This window comes from Peromyscus eremicus, chromosome 1, assembly GCF_949786415.1.
Source record: "Peromyscus eremicus chromosome 1, PerEre_H2_v1, whole genome shotgun sequence".
NCBI lineage: Eukaryota > Metazoa > Chordata > Mammalia > Rodentia > Cricetidae > Peromyscus > Peromyscus eremicus.
The window spans coordinates 148,819,155-148,832,956 of NC_081416.1; the positions used below are offsets into that span (position 1 = coordinate 148,819,155).

The 13,802-nt window shown below is 47.6% G+C and overlaps 1 protein-coding gene across 1 annotated transcript in view; it reads left to right on the plus strand.

The window, feature by feature from the left end:
- Window positions 1-13,802, plus strand: part of Nav2 (neuron navigator 2) — a 371,946-nt gene that overhangs the window by 113,703 nt on the left and 244,441 nt on the right. Inside the window, exon 2 of the mRNA XM_059274283.1 lies at window positions 6,585-6,702. Within this exon, the coding sequence (XP_059130266.1) occupies window positions 6,585-6,702 (118 nt within the window). The remainder of the gene's footprint in view (window positions 1-6,584; window positions 6,703-13,802) is intronic.

The window sequence follows — 13,802 nt, forward strand, 5'->3', positions numbered from 1 at the left end:
TCAATAAATCTATCTTATCTATCTGTCTATCTGTCTGTCTGTCCATCCACCCATCCATCTATCTATCTATCTATCTATCTATCTATCTATCTATCTATCTATCTATCTATCCTGTATCATCTATCTATACATACATACATACAATTTATTTGAGTGGCTTACAGGATATGGCTCAACTATTCCAACAATGGCTGTCTCCTGATAGAAAGTCCAAGAACCACGCAGTTGTTCACTCCAGGAGGAAGGATGTGCTGGGATCCCAAAGACAAAAAAATAGGCTCTAATGCCACTGATAGAAGGGACTTGCCTGTTGAGTGAGGACAAGCAGGCAAAGAGCAAAGGCTTCCTTCTTCCTTGTCCTTATATAGGCTGTTACCAGGAGGTGTGGCCCAGATCTAAGGTGACCTTCTCACCTCAAAAGATTCAGATTTGGGATAGGACTTCCCACTTCAAGTGATTCAATCAAGGAAAATCCCTCACAGGTGTACCCAGCTACTTGGGTTTTAGTCAATTCCAGATGTAGTAAAGTTGACAACCAAGTATAACCATTATACCCGCTCTCTCTTCTTTAAAAAAAACCATTTTTTTAGTGTACCTGTGTGCTTTGCCTACATATATATATGTGTATATATATGTATATATATACACACATACATATATTTACACACACACACACACACACACACACACACACATATGCACTATTTGCATGCAGAGCCTGCAGAGGCCAGAAGAGAGGATTGGATTCCCTGGAACGGGAGTTGAGTAGCAGATGGTTGTAAGTCACTATGCGGGTGTTGGGAATTGAATGCCCCCTACCCTACTCCATCCTCTGGAAGAACAGCCAGTGCTCTTAATCTCTGAGCCATCTTTCCAGCCCCCTTATCTCTTTTTAATTTATAAAGAAATTCTGGTTTGAAGACTCACCAAGAACCCATATCCTTCGTTTTCATGGGTAATCATCTTCCCAAGGCCTGCTCTTTTTCATTTCATTCAGCTTGACCCAGCAGGCACATAATGGCCTCCTGCCATGTGCCAACTTCTCTGAGAGGCTCTGCCAGACGTGCAAAGATGGGCCAGATATGGTGGTTGCCCACATCTGGTGCTGGGAACTTGAGGGTTGGATCAGGAAACTAAGAGCAATTTTATGGAAGGGCAGACCCTGGAGATGAGCCAGGGAGCCCCCGAATGGGGGAAGCAGCAGCAGAGTGGAGACAGGAGAGCTGATGAGTTTTCCTGGGGCGGATGGTAGTGATTGCTGCTGAACGCCTCTTTAGTGCAGGCATGTCAGCTCACTAGCTTGTGGGAGCACAGACTGGCAGACTATTAGGAAGAGTCAGATGCAAATATTTGAGGATTTACAGGTCAGAGATCTCTGTCACAACTGCTCAGCATTGCTTTAGTGCCCTGAAAGCAGCCAGAGACCACAAAAGGATGTGGCTATGTCCCATGACTTTACTAACAGAAACAGGTGCCCAGCTGGCATTAGTCTGGGCCACGACTTGCCAGTACCACCTCATAGTATATTTGATGTAGTCCCCATTTTATGGGTGACGAAGCTGAGTGTGGTGGTTTGTGTGAGAATGGCCCCCATGGGCTCGTATATCTGAATGCTTGGCCCCTAGTTGGTAAAACTGTAAACTTTTGGGAAGGATTAGGAGGCGTGGCCTTGTTGGAAGAGGTGTGTCACTGGGGGTGGGCTTTGAGGTTTCAGAAATGCAGGCCAAGCCTAGTCTCTCTACTTCCACCTGTGGATCAGATGTCAGCCCTCAGCTACTGCTTCTGTGCCATACCTGCCTGCCTGCTGCCCTGCCCCTCGTCATGATGGTCATGGGCTTACCCTCTGAAATTGTAAGCAAGCCTCCAATTAAATAAGTTGCCTTGGTCACGGTGTCTCTTCACAGCAATAGGGAAATAACTCAGACACCAAGGAATGAAAGATTATTAGGAATTAACTTGCCTTGAGCCAGAGGCAACTTGGTCAGATCCCAAGGGTCTGTATTGTACCTTTCCATACGTACACTGTCCCCCATTCCCCTTGGAGGGTTGAGGGCATTCTGGGAAGAGTGGGCGCATGAAATGTCTTGAGTGATAATGTGGAAAGTTTACTTTTGCTGGGAAGTGGGGAGCTGCTTTGAGTAGACCGTGGTGAACTCAGCACAGCAATGTGGGTGCTGCCAGGGAGGTTAAAGTTCACAGGAGAGCTTTTGGTTTGGTTTTACAGGGTTGAGGATCAAACCCAGGGCTTTACACCTGCTAGGTAAGCGCTCTCCCACTGAACCATCCCTCTGCCAACCCTTGATATTTTTTCTTTTTGAGTCAGGGTCTCACTATACAGCTTGTGTTGGTTAGTTGTTGTTGTGTGAGGTTTTTTGTTTGTTGTTTGTTTTTGGTTTTTGCATTGCTTTTTTTTTTTTTTTTTTTTTTTTTTTGGTCCATGTGACATAAGCTAGTGCCACCTGAGAAGAGGGAACTGTAATTGAGAAAGTACTTCCATCAGATTGACCTGTAGGCAAGTTTGTGGGACATAGTCTTGATTAATGATTGATGTGGAAGGGCCCCACCCATGGGGAGCAGTGCTGCCCTGGGTAGGTGGTCCTGGATGGTATAAAAAAGCAGGCTAAGCAAGCCATGAGGAGCAAGCTGGTGAGCATCATTTCTCTGTGGTCTCTGCTTCAGTTCCTACCTCCAGGTTCCTGCCCTGTGGCTTCCCTGATGATGGACTGTGACCCATAAGCTTAAAAAAAACCCTTCCTCCCCAAGTTGCTTTTGGTTAATGTTTTTATCACAGTAACAGACTAGGACATTGGCCTTGAACTTGCTGTGTAGCCCAGACTGGCCTCAAACCCACAGTCTTACTAGGAATTCTGGGATTATATGAGCGGTAAGAATTCTTGTTTTGGAGTAAGGAGAGTCATTTTTGTCCACTTTGTCCAATAAAAGTTTCTGTGTACCTGATACCTGCATAGTCTCTCTATGTCTCCACCCTGTGTATGCATGCACGTATGTATGCACGTATGTGTGCACATATGTATATACACTCCTGGAAAGAAGGTGCCCTGACCCTGTCTTCCCACTGGAATGTGTGGAGTCACATAAGGGCTTGGCTTTCTAAACAGCATGCCTACTTTGAAGAACTGTAGCCACCTAGGGAGGGACACAGGTGGACTTCTCACTCAGCTGGGTCCTTGGGCACATGACTTTAAATTTCTGTATTTTACAGGGGTCTCTCTCACATGGCTGGTGAGATGCCTCTGTGTTTTGAGAGATTCCTGAAGGTCCTGGTCTTCTCGGCTGGCAAATGTGCCCGTCATCTTTCCATCACTGTGACAAAATGCCTGAGAAAAGTCAACATAAGGAAGGGTTTACCTTGGATCCAGTTCAAGGTTTCAGTTTTGGTAAATAAATGGAAGCGCAGAAAGGTTGGGTGGCTTTCTCCATGGCATTCAGGTAGCAAAGCAAAGAGCCAGCCTTGGGTCTTGACTTGTTTTTGAATTTGAACTCTTTCAGTGTAACTGACTAGAGGAATGAGCCTATGGGGTGTCATGGGATGAATGACCTCACATAGACTATTCAGTGAAGCAGTGTTGACAAATGTGTAGGGGAGGCTAGGACAACTCAGTGTGGGTCCCCTTCTGGCCCTGCCACCTATGAGGACCTTAACAAAGTATTTTCTACACTTCGGTTTTCTCTGCTGACAAGTGGCTCCTGCAATCATGTCTACCCCACAGAATGTAGACAATGTAGAGGCTTGGCTGAGTCTGTGTATGGAGCACGGTTAGGGGAGGCTTCAAGTGGAGCAGGCACTGCGTTGTCTTGCCTGAGATTTGTTAAGCTCCAATTTTTTGGAAAAGAACTTGTCTTCAGCTGGTTCTCATGGTGTACACCTTTAATCCCAGCACTCGAGAGGCAGAGGCAGGCAGATCTCTGTGAAGTCAAGGTCAACCTGGTCTAGAGTGAGTTCCAGGACAGCCAGGGCTATGTAGAGAGACCCTGTCTCCAAACAAAAAACCAGAACTTTCCTTCAAGTGCATTGATTGGTTGGTTCAGTACCCACCATAGCCAAGAAGCACAGTACTGGTCTCATCTCACAGACAAGCAAACTTCTCAGGTGGGTTTGGTGGCTCCCTGCGGTCATCCAGCTACCCAGCACTCTGTCTGTCCTGTGCTGTTGTACTGACCTGTGGAGCATCACTGAATTCAACAGACCCAGGTCTCTTCCTTAGAGTTGCCTTCATAACTGGGACTGGAACCCAGGTCTGTCTCCTTTCCTTTTCATGTTTTTCTTCATCTCTCCCTCTGAATAATTTCATCTATTAACTGCTTAAATTTTAGTCTGCCCATTTTAACTGCCACTGTGGTATTTCAATCCCTTAGTTTTCTCTGAATTTATTGAATTGAATTATGTGAATTGAAGATGAACCTGGAAATGTAGCTCATTTGGTAGACTGCTTGCCTAGCATGTATGAAGTCCTGGGTTTGCTGCCCAGAACTGTATAACAGCATGTATGGTGATGCACACTTGCCATTATACTACTGAGCAGGAGGATCAGAAGTTCAAGGTCATCCTTGGCTACAGAGACAGTTTGAGTCCAGCCTTAGCTACGTAAGACCTAACTGAAAACAAAACAAAAACCAGGAAATTGAAAGGTCTCTTTCTTTACCAGCTCTCTCTCTCTGGTCTTGGATAATTTGGCAGTTTGGGGAGGAGTCAAACATGGGTGTAAGAGCTGGTACCCAAGCTGTTAAATAGAAGGTTTCTGTGAGCCTCTCTCTGGTCTGCATATGCTTCTCCTAATGGAAGATGGAATGTCTAGTGAGCAGTAGAGAAAGAAATGGCTTCTCTCACCTTGAACCAGACTGTGCAGTCTTGTCGATTCTTGGGACAAGGGTCTTACTGTCTGGGGTTGAGCAGCTGGAGATGCTGCCTCTCCACAAAGAGTGTACCTCAGTTTCCCCCAGAAGCCTTAAGAACAGCACCCCCAACAAAGTGAGGCTTCCTTAGGTCAAAGATGGGGGGGGGGGCAGAGGCCAGGGCCAGTTGAAGTTCTACCCTGTAAGCTTTTTGAATTCTTGGTCAGGCCCACTGGTGGAGGGAGAAAGCATCAGACCAGTTGGGAGGGTGTTGTCCTTTCTTTTGGGCAGTCATTCATGTCACCGAGAAGGATGGGGGATCTTGCAAGAGCCTGTGTGTCCATCCCCTCCCTACGTTCCCATACAAGCTCAGAAATAAACATAGCTCTCTAAATCATTGGGGTAATGGTTGGGGATCTTTTCTGGCTTTGGATGAGTTTTCTTTACTTCCCCACTTAGAAGATAATATCCTTTTGCTCTGATGAGTCTGTGACATAGAAAAGCAGGTTCTGAGCTCCCCAAGAGATCTGCTTTCCCATGAGTCACTCAGCTTCTGCTTTCTGGACCACTGTGCACACTGATGTATTTAAAGATGTTGTAGAGTGTTCTCCTGAGCATAACAGCTATCATCTCTTGGGAGCAGCCTGTGACTACTCACAGGAGCCCCATAAGATCGACTCTACTGTTTGCTGACATTCGTCCATAGAAGGAGTAGGTAGAGAGGATCTTTGGACCCTCCACTGAGATTCCAGCTGTTCCCCGTCTAATACCTCCTGGCCAGTTGTATATAATTCTGCCATGATTGCCTGTGGCTCCCTGGCCAAGGGAAGTGCTAAAATGTATAATCTGCAGAAAAGTTAATTCAAGGAGAGATGACATCTTTGCAGCCATGGGGAGGTGGTCATCATGCTGAGATGAGTCTTATCACACTTGTGACTGCTTTGAGGTCACCAGTGTTCTGTAAGCAAGCCCAATAAATTTGCTGCTTCTCCAAGTTAGAATTGGTATACTCATACTTTCGTGGCTGGTCCTTTGTAAAGCTTGACATTATCTCTCCAGGGAGAGAAGCCCCACAGCAGGTATTGGAATTAGTTGGGTTTTATTTGCAGAATCATGACAGTAAAAATGGTGGCTGGCTTTTAATTGACCTGGTTAAATCTTCAATGATGGTGAGGCCATAATTAGCTTCACTTCCACGTGTGTGATGGTAGGACTCTGTGTTTCCCTCTTGGCTGCTTTACAAGGGAGCCAGGCTCCTGAGAACTTTGCTTACTCAATAGCCCTCCTTGCCCTAAAAATGGCCCGTTCAAAGATGCCCATTGGGTGGTAACTTCCCCATATGTTTTCTCTATAAAGTGAAAAGTTGAGAAGGGGTGGGAAAGGCCCCACTTGTGTTCAGAGCTGCAGTGTCTCAAAGCCGTCTGGAGCAAACTGTTGGTTCCTTGTCCCCTGGCCTATTCAGGCCTCTGCATGTTTTGACACCCTCTTTAGCTTTTCCCCAGGCCCTGACACAGCTTTCTCAATAGACAAGGACTGTTGCAGCTAGCTGAATGCCTAGCCAGCACAATGCACTGAATGTTAATGGCTCTGGCGACTCCGAAGTTCTCCAGCTCGACAGTGCCAGCAGGACAGTGACTGTGGCACCCAAGCATGGGTCCCAGGAGCTGCCTCAGACCCTGCAGTGGGCTCTGCCCAGATTCCTGAAGTTGTCTGTGTGCTTTTTTTTGCAGATCTACACCGATTGGGCCAATCATTACCTCGCCAAATCTGGCCACAAACGCCTCATTAAGGACCTCCAGCAAGATGTGACCGATGGCGTGCTCCTGGCCCAGATCATCCAGGTTGTAGGTAAGTTCATATTTCCCTTTGAAGGCCAGTCCAGAAAGGTCCAGTGGGCTGAGGAAATGGAGACCCCGACCTCTCTGCCCCTGCATGTTGACCATGCCCTTGGTTTTATTTCGATTCTGATTGTGTGGAGCCCAGCTTGCTGTTTCTTTTCAAATGCAGGGCTAGGGGCATAGCTCATTTGGTAGAATACTCGACTAATATGCAAGCCCTAGGTTCTATCCCTAGCACTGCATGAACCCAGTATGGTGATGCATGCCAGTATGCTAGTTTGGTGATGTAGCACATAGAGGCAGGATCAGACATTCAAGCCCATTCTTGCTATGTAGGCAGTTTTAGGCCAGCCTGTGTTCTCAAAAGAAGAAAAAATCACACAGGATCACCTTGATCATCTCAGAAAAGAATGCCCAGGGTCAGAGGGGGGAAGCTGGGGGCTTTGAAAGGGGCACTCTACCTGTTGTTTTTTTTTTTTTTTTTTTTTTTTTTTTTGCCTCCTGTCTGACTCTCTTTCCTCAACTCGCATGTTCATTTTTGGAAAACATTGGGCATACTTCAAAAAGGAAAAGAAAATACAGGGCTGTTTAATCCTGCCAACTCTAACTAGGGCTGAGAAATCAAAGACTAAAGCTCAAGAGATGGTTGGTGGTCTCTGGTTTTAATACTAGGGCAAAGGAGCTTAAGCACTGGAATGTTCACGCCTTGGAGCTGAGCTGGTAGGGGCAGGCATATCAGTGGGTGGATGCCGGCCATGGCACTGCCTTGGGCCTGCAGTCCTGCTGAGAGTCGGAGCTGTGGCGGTCTGTTAGCTAGAATTATTGCTTGATGGTCAGGAAGATCCACAGAAACACAGACAGTGGGCCTAGGCTGGAAGCGTGGACTGCCACTGACAGAGAAGGAGGGTCCCTTCTGCCTTAGCATTAATTTCTGTGATTGGCTTCTCCTTTCCCCTCTCATTCCTGGACTAGTTTCCTCTTGCTGTTTATAGCCAGTCATCACAAAGGCAGCCATTTAAAATGTGTCTTAGCCAGCAGCGGTGGCACATGCTTTAATCCCCAGTGTTCAGGAGGCAGAGGCAAGCGGATCTGAGTTTGAGGCCAGCCTGGTCTAAAGAGCGAGTTCCAAGACATCCAGGACTACACAGAGAAACCCTGTCTTGAAAAATCAATCAAACAAACCACACACACACACACACACACACACACACACACACACACACACACACCAAAACAAAACAAAACAAAACAAAACTAAAACCATGTCCTTATTGTCTCACGGCTTCCATGCATCACCTAGGTCCGGCTGTGGTCACAGTATGTTCAGGGCCACATCCTCACGTAGGCACTGACTGGAAAAGGGTTTGCTTTCAAGCTTACTTGAATTACTGATGGCACTCATTTCCTTGTGACTGTGGGACTCTGGGTCCTGGCTTCTTGCTGACTACCAGCTGGCGATCACCCTCACCTCTAGCAGTTGCTCTTAAAGCTTCTTACCACACAGGAATCTCGCTCCTTCAGTGGCAGCAAGGGAGCCAGTCTGCGGAGCAACTGTCCCAGCGGGATGGACTCTCTTCCGTAATGTTGGAGTTACAGGTCCTGCCTGCACTCAGGGAGAGTGAGGATGGTACTAGGCATGGCTACCACAGCATGCACTGTGGGAGAACACCTAAACTGGTGCACTGCATTCTTCCAACCCCTCCTCTTCCTCCTGCTCTCCATTATTGCACACACCACATTCTTTAAGATGATTTTCTCTTGTAGATTCCTCTGCCCCTAGGAAGTAGGTAATAGATTTCCCATTTTACGGATGGGGAAATGGGGGCTCCGTGAGGAGTGGAACTGTGTGAGACTTTTTACCTGGTGCAGCCGCTGCCTTCACTTCAGTTCACCTCAGCGCACCTCACTGCCTCCCTGGGGATGGAGATGGATTCCAGGGCTCGCATCAATGGGTGCTCTGGTACCACCTTGTCTGTATCTTTGCTGAAGTTGTGATCTGGGGTTTAAGGTCAGCAGGCCTGTGGCTGGCACCTGGCCTCCTTTAGGTCTGTCTAGGGGTGGTGGTGCTGTGTGATTCTGCTGGGAGCCCTCCCAGGTTTCAGCTGTCAGCAAGAGAGAAAATGGAGAAAGGATGATACTGGGGGTCTTTCTCTGCCTTAGTCCGTGCCTCACAGCTGTGGGAACTTACTCTGCTTCTGTTGCCTCTGTTTCCCCGCTTCCCCTTCTCAGTTGTTTTGGTGTGTACATTTGTTAGCATTGGGTATGTAAGTGTGTGCATGAGGTAGGTGTACATGTGTATGTCCATGTGTGTGGAGGCCAGAGGTCGATGTAGGGTACCTTACTTAATCACTCTCCACCTTCATTTACTTTCTTTGAAGGTTTATTTTATTAGTTGTGTGTGTGTGTGTGTGTGTGTGTGTGTGTGTGTGTGTGTGTGTGTGTGTAGGTGTAAGCCAACTGACATGATGATGGGAATCAAACTCAGGTCTTCTGTAAGAGTAGCAAATACTCTTAACCACAGTGATATCTATCGCTCCTGCCCCCTCCACTTCTGTTTGTTAGTTAGTTTGTTTGCTTGTTTTTGAGACAGGGTCATTAATTCAGCTAGACTGGCTGGCCAATGGACTTCAGGGACCTACCTGTCTCTGCCTCTGCAGCGCTGGGGTTGTAGGCGTGCACCACTATGCCTGGCTTTTTTTGTGGGTTCCGGGGACCTGAACTCAGGTCCTCATGTCTGCACAGCAGGTACTTTACTGCCTGAGCCATCTCCCCAGCTCTGACTTGAAAGTGGGTCAGCCACGCTTGCTTTCTGTTCTTTGTGGGTGTTTCATGAAATGCAACTTAGAGATCAAATAAGAAATATGTGAAATTGATGTGCTCCAGGATAGCACTCGGTAGCAGCTGTCTAGAACAGTAGGCAAAGGAAAGAGGATGTCTAGTGTCAGAGTTGATTAGTCATGCCTACCACAGACTCCAAAGACGCTCATGATAGGATGTGTGCTGTCAGTTTGCTAAACACTGCTACGAAGGTGAGCGATGGGTTTTATCATTGCTCAGGAGCATCAGAGGCTTCCCTGAGTTACTCAGATGAGTAACTCATTTGGAACTAAGCTGCTGATCTGTGGTTCTGGAGGCTCAGGTTAGTACCACAGGGTACCTCATATCCCAAGGCTTGGGTTTACATGTGTTTGGGATTTCCGATTTTTGGACTTTGATATATTTCCATGTACATGTGATATGTTGGAAATGTTTTAAGTCTAAGCAAGACATCTTTATGTTTCATAGGTACTTTGTATATATATATATATATATACAAGGCTTGAAGATTACTTAGTGTTTTAGATAATTTTGTATGTGAAACAAAAGGTTAATAGTGTGGAACTTTCTACATGCAGCATCAAGTTGATGCTTGAAAGGTTTCAGATTTTGGAGCAATTTGGATTTCAGATTCTCAGATGAGGAATGCTCATCGCGTAACAGCAGCCTTTGGGGCACCTCAGGCTCCAGAAGAGGGCAGCTCTGGCTGGGGAGGCTTCCCAAGGAAGGCCAGGTGCTGGCACATTGCTGTTTCCCTGACTGCTTCATGCCTGGGCTGACTTCTGTGCTCTGCGCATGCACAGAGGTCCACAAGATGGGAACTGGGAAGGCGGCGCCTCTCCGCCAGTGTTAGCAACTCTTAGAACAGTCTGGTCTTTGTGACTTTCTCGTCATCATGATAAACCACTTGACGGAGGCCCCTGAAAGGAGAAGCAGCTTATGTTGGCTTTCAATTGCAGAAATATACAGTCCATCATGTCAAGGAAGGTGTGGTGGCAGGAACAGGAGGCTGGCTGCTCACACTGCATCCATACTTGGGAAGAAAAGGAAAACAGAAGAGCTCAAGTCCCTCCCCCCAGTGACCCTTTCTCCAACAAGGCTCACTTCCTAAGAGTTCTACAACCCTTCCCAACAATGTCCTAGCTGGGGACCAAGTGTTCAGACACATGAGCCTGTGGGGGAACTTTTCTTTGTTTTGTTTTGTATGTTGAGACCGGGTCTTACTATGTAGCACTGGTTGGCCTGGAACTCACTATATAGACCAGGCTGGCCTGAAACTCACAAGAGATCCCCCTGCCTCTGCCTCCAGAGTGCTAGGATTAAAAGTGTGCTATCACAGGCTAGCATTTCATATGTAAACCATACCACTATCCAATGGTGGCTCTCCTGATGAAGGAGGAGTAACACTTTCTGATCTTGGTGTGCACTATCCAGCATCCCTCCTCTTGAATTCTGAAGTCAGTGGTCCCCCCTTTATATGCTCATTATGGGAAAATGTAGAGTGTATTTGTATGTGGACACCAATGCATTCAAATGTATATCCACACAGCAGTCTTCCAGAATTAGAGTCCTACTGGCCACGCTTGTAATGTGCTGGACTTCAGTGGCTACCCTTGGGCTGGTGTGTTCCTGTTCATGCTCCAAAGTCTAGTTCTTTCTGATACTTACCCGGCTGCCCACCCACACTAGAGGGACCTCCATCACTCCAGCTCCTGTGGTCTTGGGCTTTGTCCTCTCTAGATCTGGGGCTGGCACATAGTGAGGTTCAGAAAAGCTGAGAGGAGCAGGGGTAGGAATTTTACTCCCTGCAAGCCTGGCATGGTGGAAGGGGTGGTGGGGGTGAGAAGTCTCTCTGGAGCCTCTCTTACCAGGGTCTCTCTTATGCCATTCATAAAGGCTTTGTCCTCGTGACTAAATCACCCCACATCAGCCCCACCTCCACATACAACCACATGGGAAATTAAGTTTCTGCCTCTGGATTTGGTGACTGCAGGGATACATGCATTCACACAGAAGTCCTTTCATTGAGCAGAATCTCTCCTTACTGTTTCTGCTCTCCAGGGCTGTAAAGAACAGTCAAATCTAGGGTGTTGGAATGAACTGAGGATACTAGTGGATCTAACAATGGAGTAAAATATGGACTGTACTGATAACAAGTAGGAAATTTAACTATAAGCCCAGCAGTGGAGCAGAGGGGGCTGGACTACATAGGAGAACACTGCCTCTGATAAACACTACTACATCTTCCTGGTGACATCCTCAGTGTGGCCTGAAACTGGAGAAGGCTTGGTGAGGGTGGGGCCGGTATCTCTCTCCTCTGCAGCACCTAGGTTTTATCTTATAAGGAGCATGCAAACTGAGGATGCATACAAGATGAACCCTAGTTGCTATGGAGGGGTTATCAGCCCATACCATGGCCACATGATCAGGACTGCGGCCTTGGTGGGGGGTAGATGGGAGTTCTGGGCTCCTGATGTGGAACCCTGGGAAGAAAAGGGTATACCTTTCTTCAGTTCTGTTCCAGTTTGGGATAGAGCACGTGAAACTAATCACAAGAAGTCACAGACAAACCCAAGTTGTGGAACATTCTGTTAAAAAAAAAATAGATATTAAAACAAAGCTGGCCTATGTTTCCCAAAAGCATCAACACCTTGACAAAGTGGGATCCGATGCCAGGAAGAAGGAGACTAAGGAGGCGCAACAGTAAAGTGGGCTGTGTGGTCTCGGCCTGCAGCCCCCGAAGGGGGATAAAATGCCCTCTCAGACATTTTTCAGTCCGTTGACAAAATTGGAGTACTGGCATTGTATCAACGCTAAATTTTCCGAGTTTTGTAATTATACCATGGAAGATGATATCCATGTTCTTTGGAAATCCATACCGAAGTACAAGGGGCTCCAGATGTGATCTGTGTTGCTTACTCTAAAATGATTCAAGCCAGGTGTGTCCGGGACGCCTCTGCAGTCCCAGCCACATGACGGGCTAAGGTGTGGAGACTGGCTGAGCCCAGGAGTTCAAGACCACGTAAGCAACATAACGAGAGTCTGTCCAAAGAAATGACAATAAAGTAAGATTTCTCTTTTAAAACGTGTTCCCGTGTAGAGAAAACGAGGCTGGGAGGAGGGAGAGAAACCGGACCTCAACTTAGGTAGGGGGAGGGTGGTGGCAAGAAGCAGGCGGGAGTGCTGGGCAGTGGTGGTGCACATACCAGCACTCTGGAGGCAGAGTCAGGTGGATCTCTGAGTTCGAGGCCAGCCTGGTCTACAGAGTGAGTTCCAGGACAGCCAGGGCTACACAGAGAAACCCTGTCTCGAAAAACCAAAAAAAGAAAGAAGAGAAGGAAGGGAAAGAAGGAAGGAAGGAAGGAAGGAAGGAAGAAAGGAAGGAAGGAAGGAAGGAAAGGAAGAAGGGAGGGAAGGAAATGAGAAAAGAAGCCAGGCAGTCCCGGAGGAGGAGCCCATGAGGAACGGCTGAGGGTGGAGTCAGCAGGGCAGTATCAGGCAGGAACCCCAGATAGGTACCACCAGGCATGCTGAGCTTCAGCCTGAGAACCAGTTCATTTCTGAAGCGGCTTTAGATGTGGAACCTTCACACCTTCTCTCCGTGTTTCTCAGTCTTTATCTGTCCCAGACACCCCTCCCACCTCGTCTCTCTCTCTCTCTCCTCTCTCTCTCTCTCTCTCTCTCTCTCACACACACACACACACACACACACACACACACACACACACACACACACACACTCTGAATACTAGGTTGTCTGTGACCCTTGCTCCCCTGGGTTGCCTTCCGTACAGTAGGTAGGAAGCACTGCTGTTGAAGACCCGGCCTTTGGGAGCAGAGGGGTGAGTCTCTATGCTCAGTCTTGCTGGTATGAGCATCTTGAGTCATGTGCTGCCTATTCCTTACATGCCATACCCAGGTACTGGGAATGGACAGGAAAGCTCTGTGAGTTGAGCATGGGAGGGGGAGGGGGAGGGGGAGCCAGTTTGGGTAGGCAGGCAATACATGTGAGCTGTCTCTGGCCGTAAATATCCCAGAGGATCACACTAATACACATTCCTAAATACTCACACTCAGACCCCTGAGGAAAGCTTTGCCATCCCTCTTGAGCCTCACTTGGGTAAGACTTTGCCACTGCTGTGGAAGTGAGGCATTGGAGCCCTTGATATGGCTGTCTACTGCAGACTTTACTCACTCAGGGCTTCCTCTGCTCCCTCTACCCCAGAAGTTCAGGACAATGTATGGGGACTCTACCTCCTCTGTTAATGATCTGATGTGTGACTCTGTATAAGC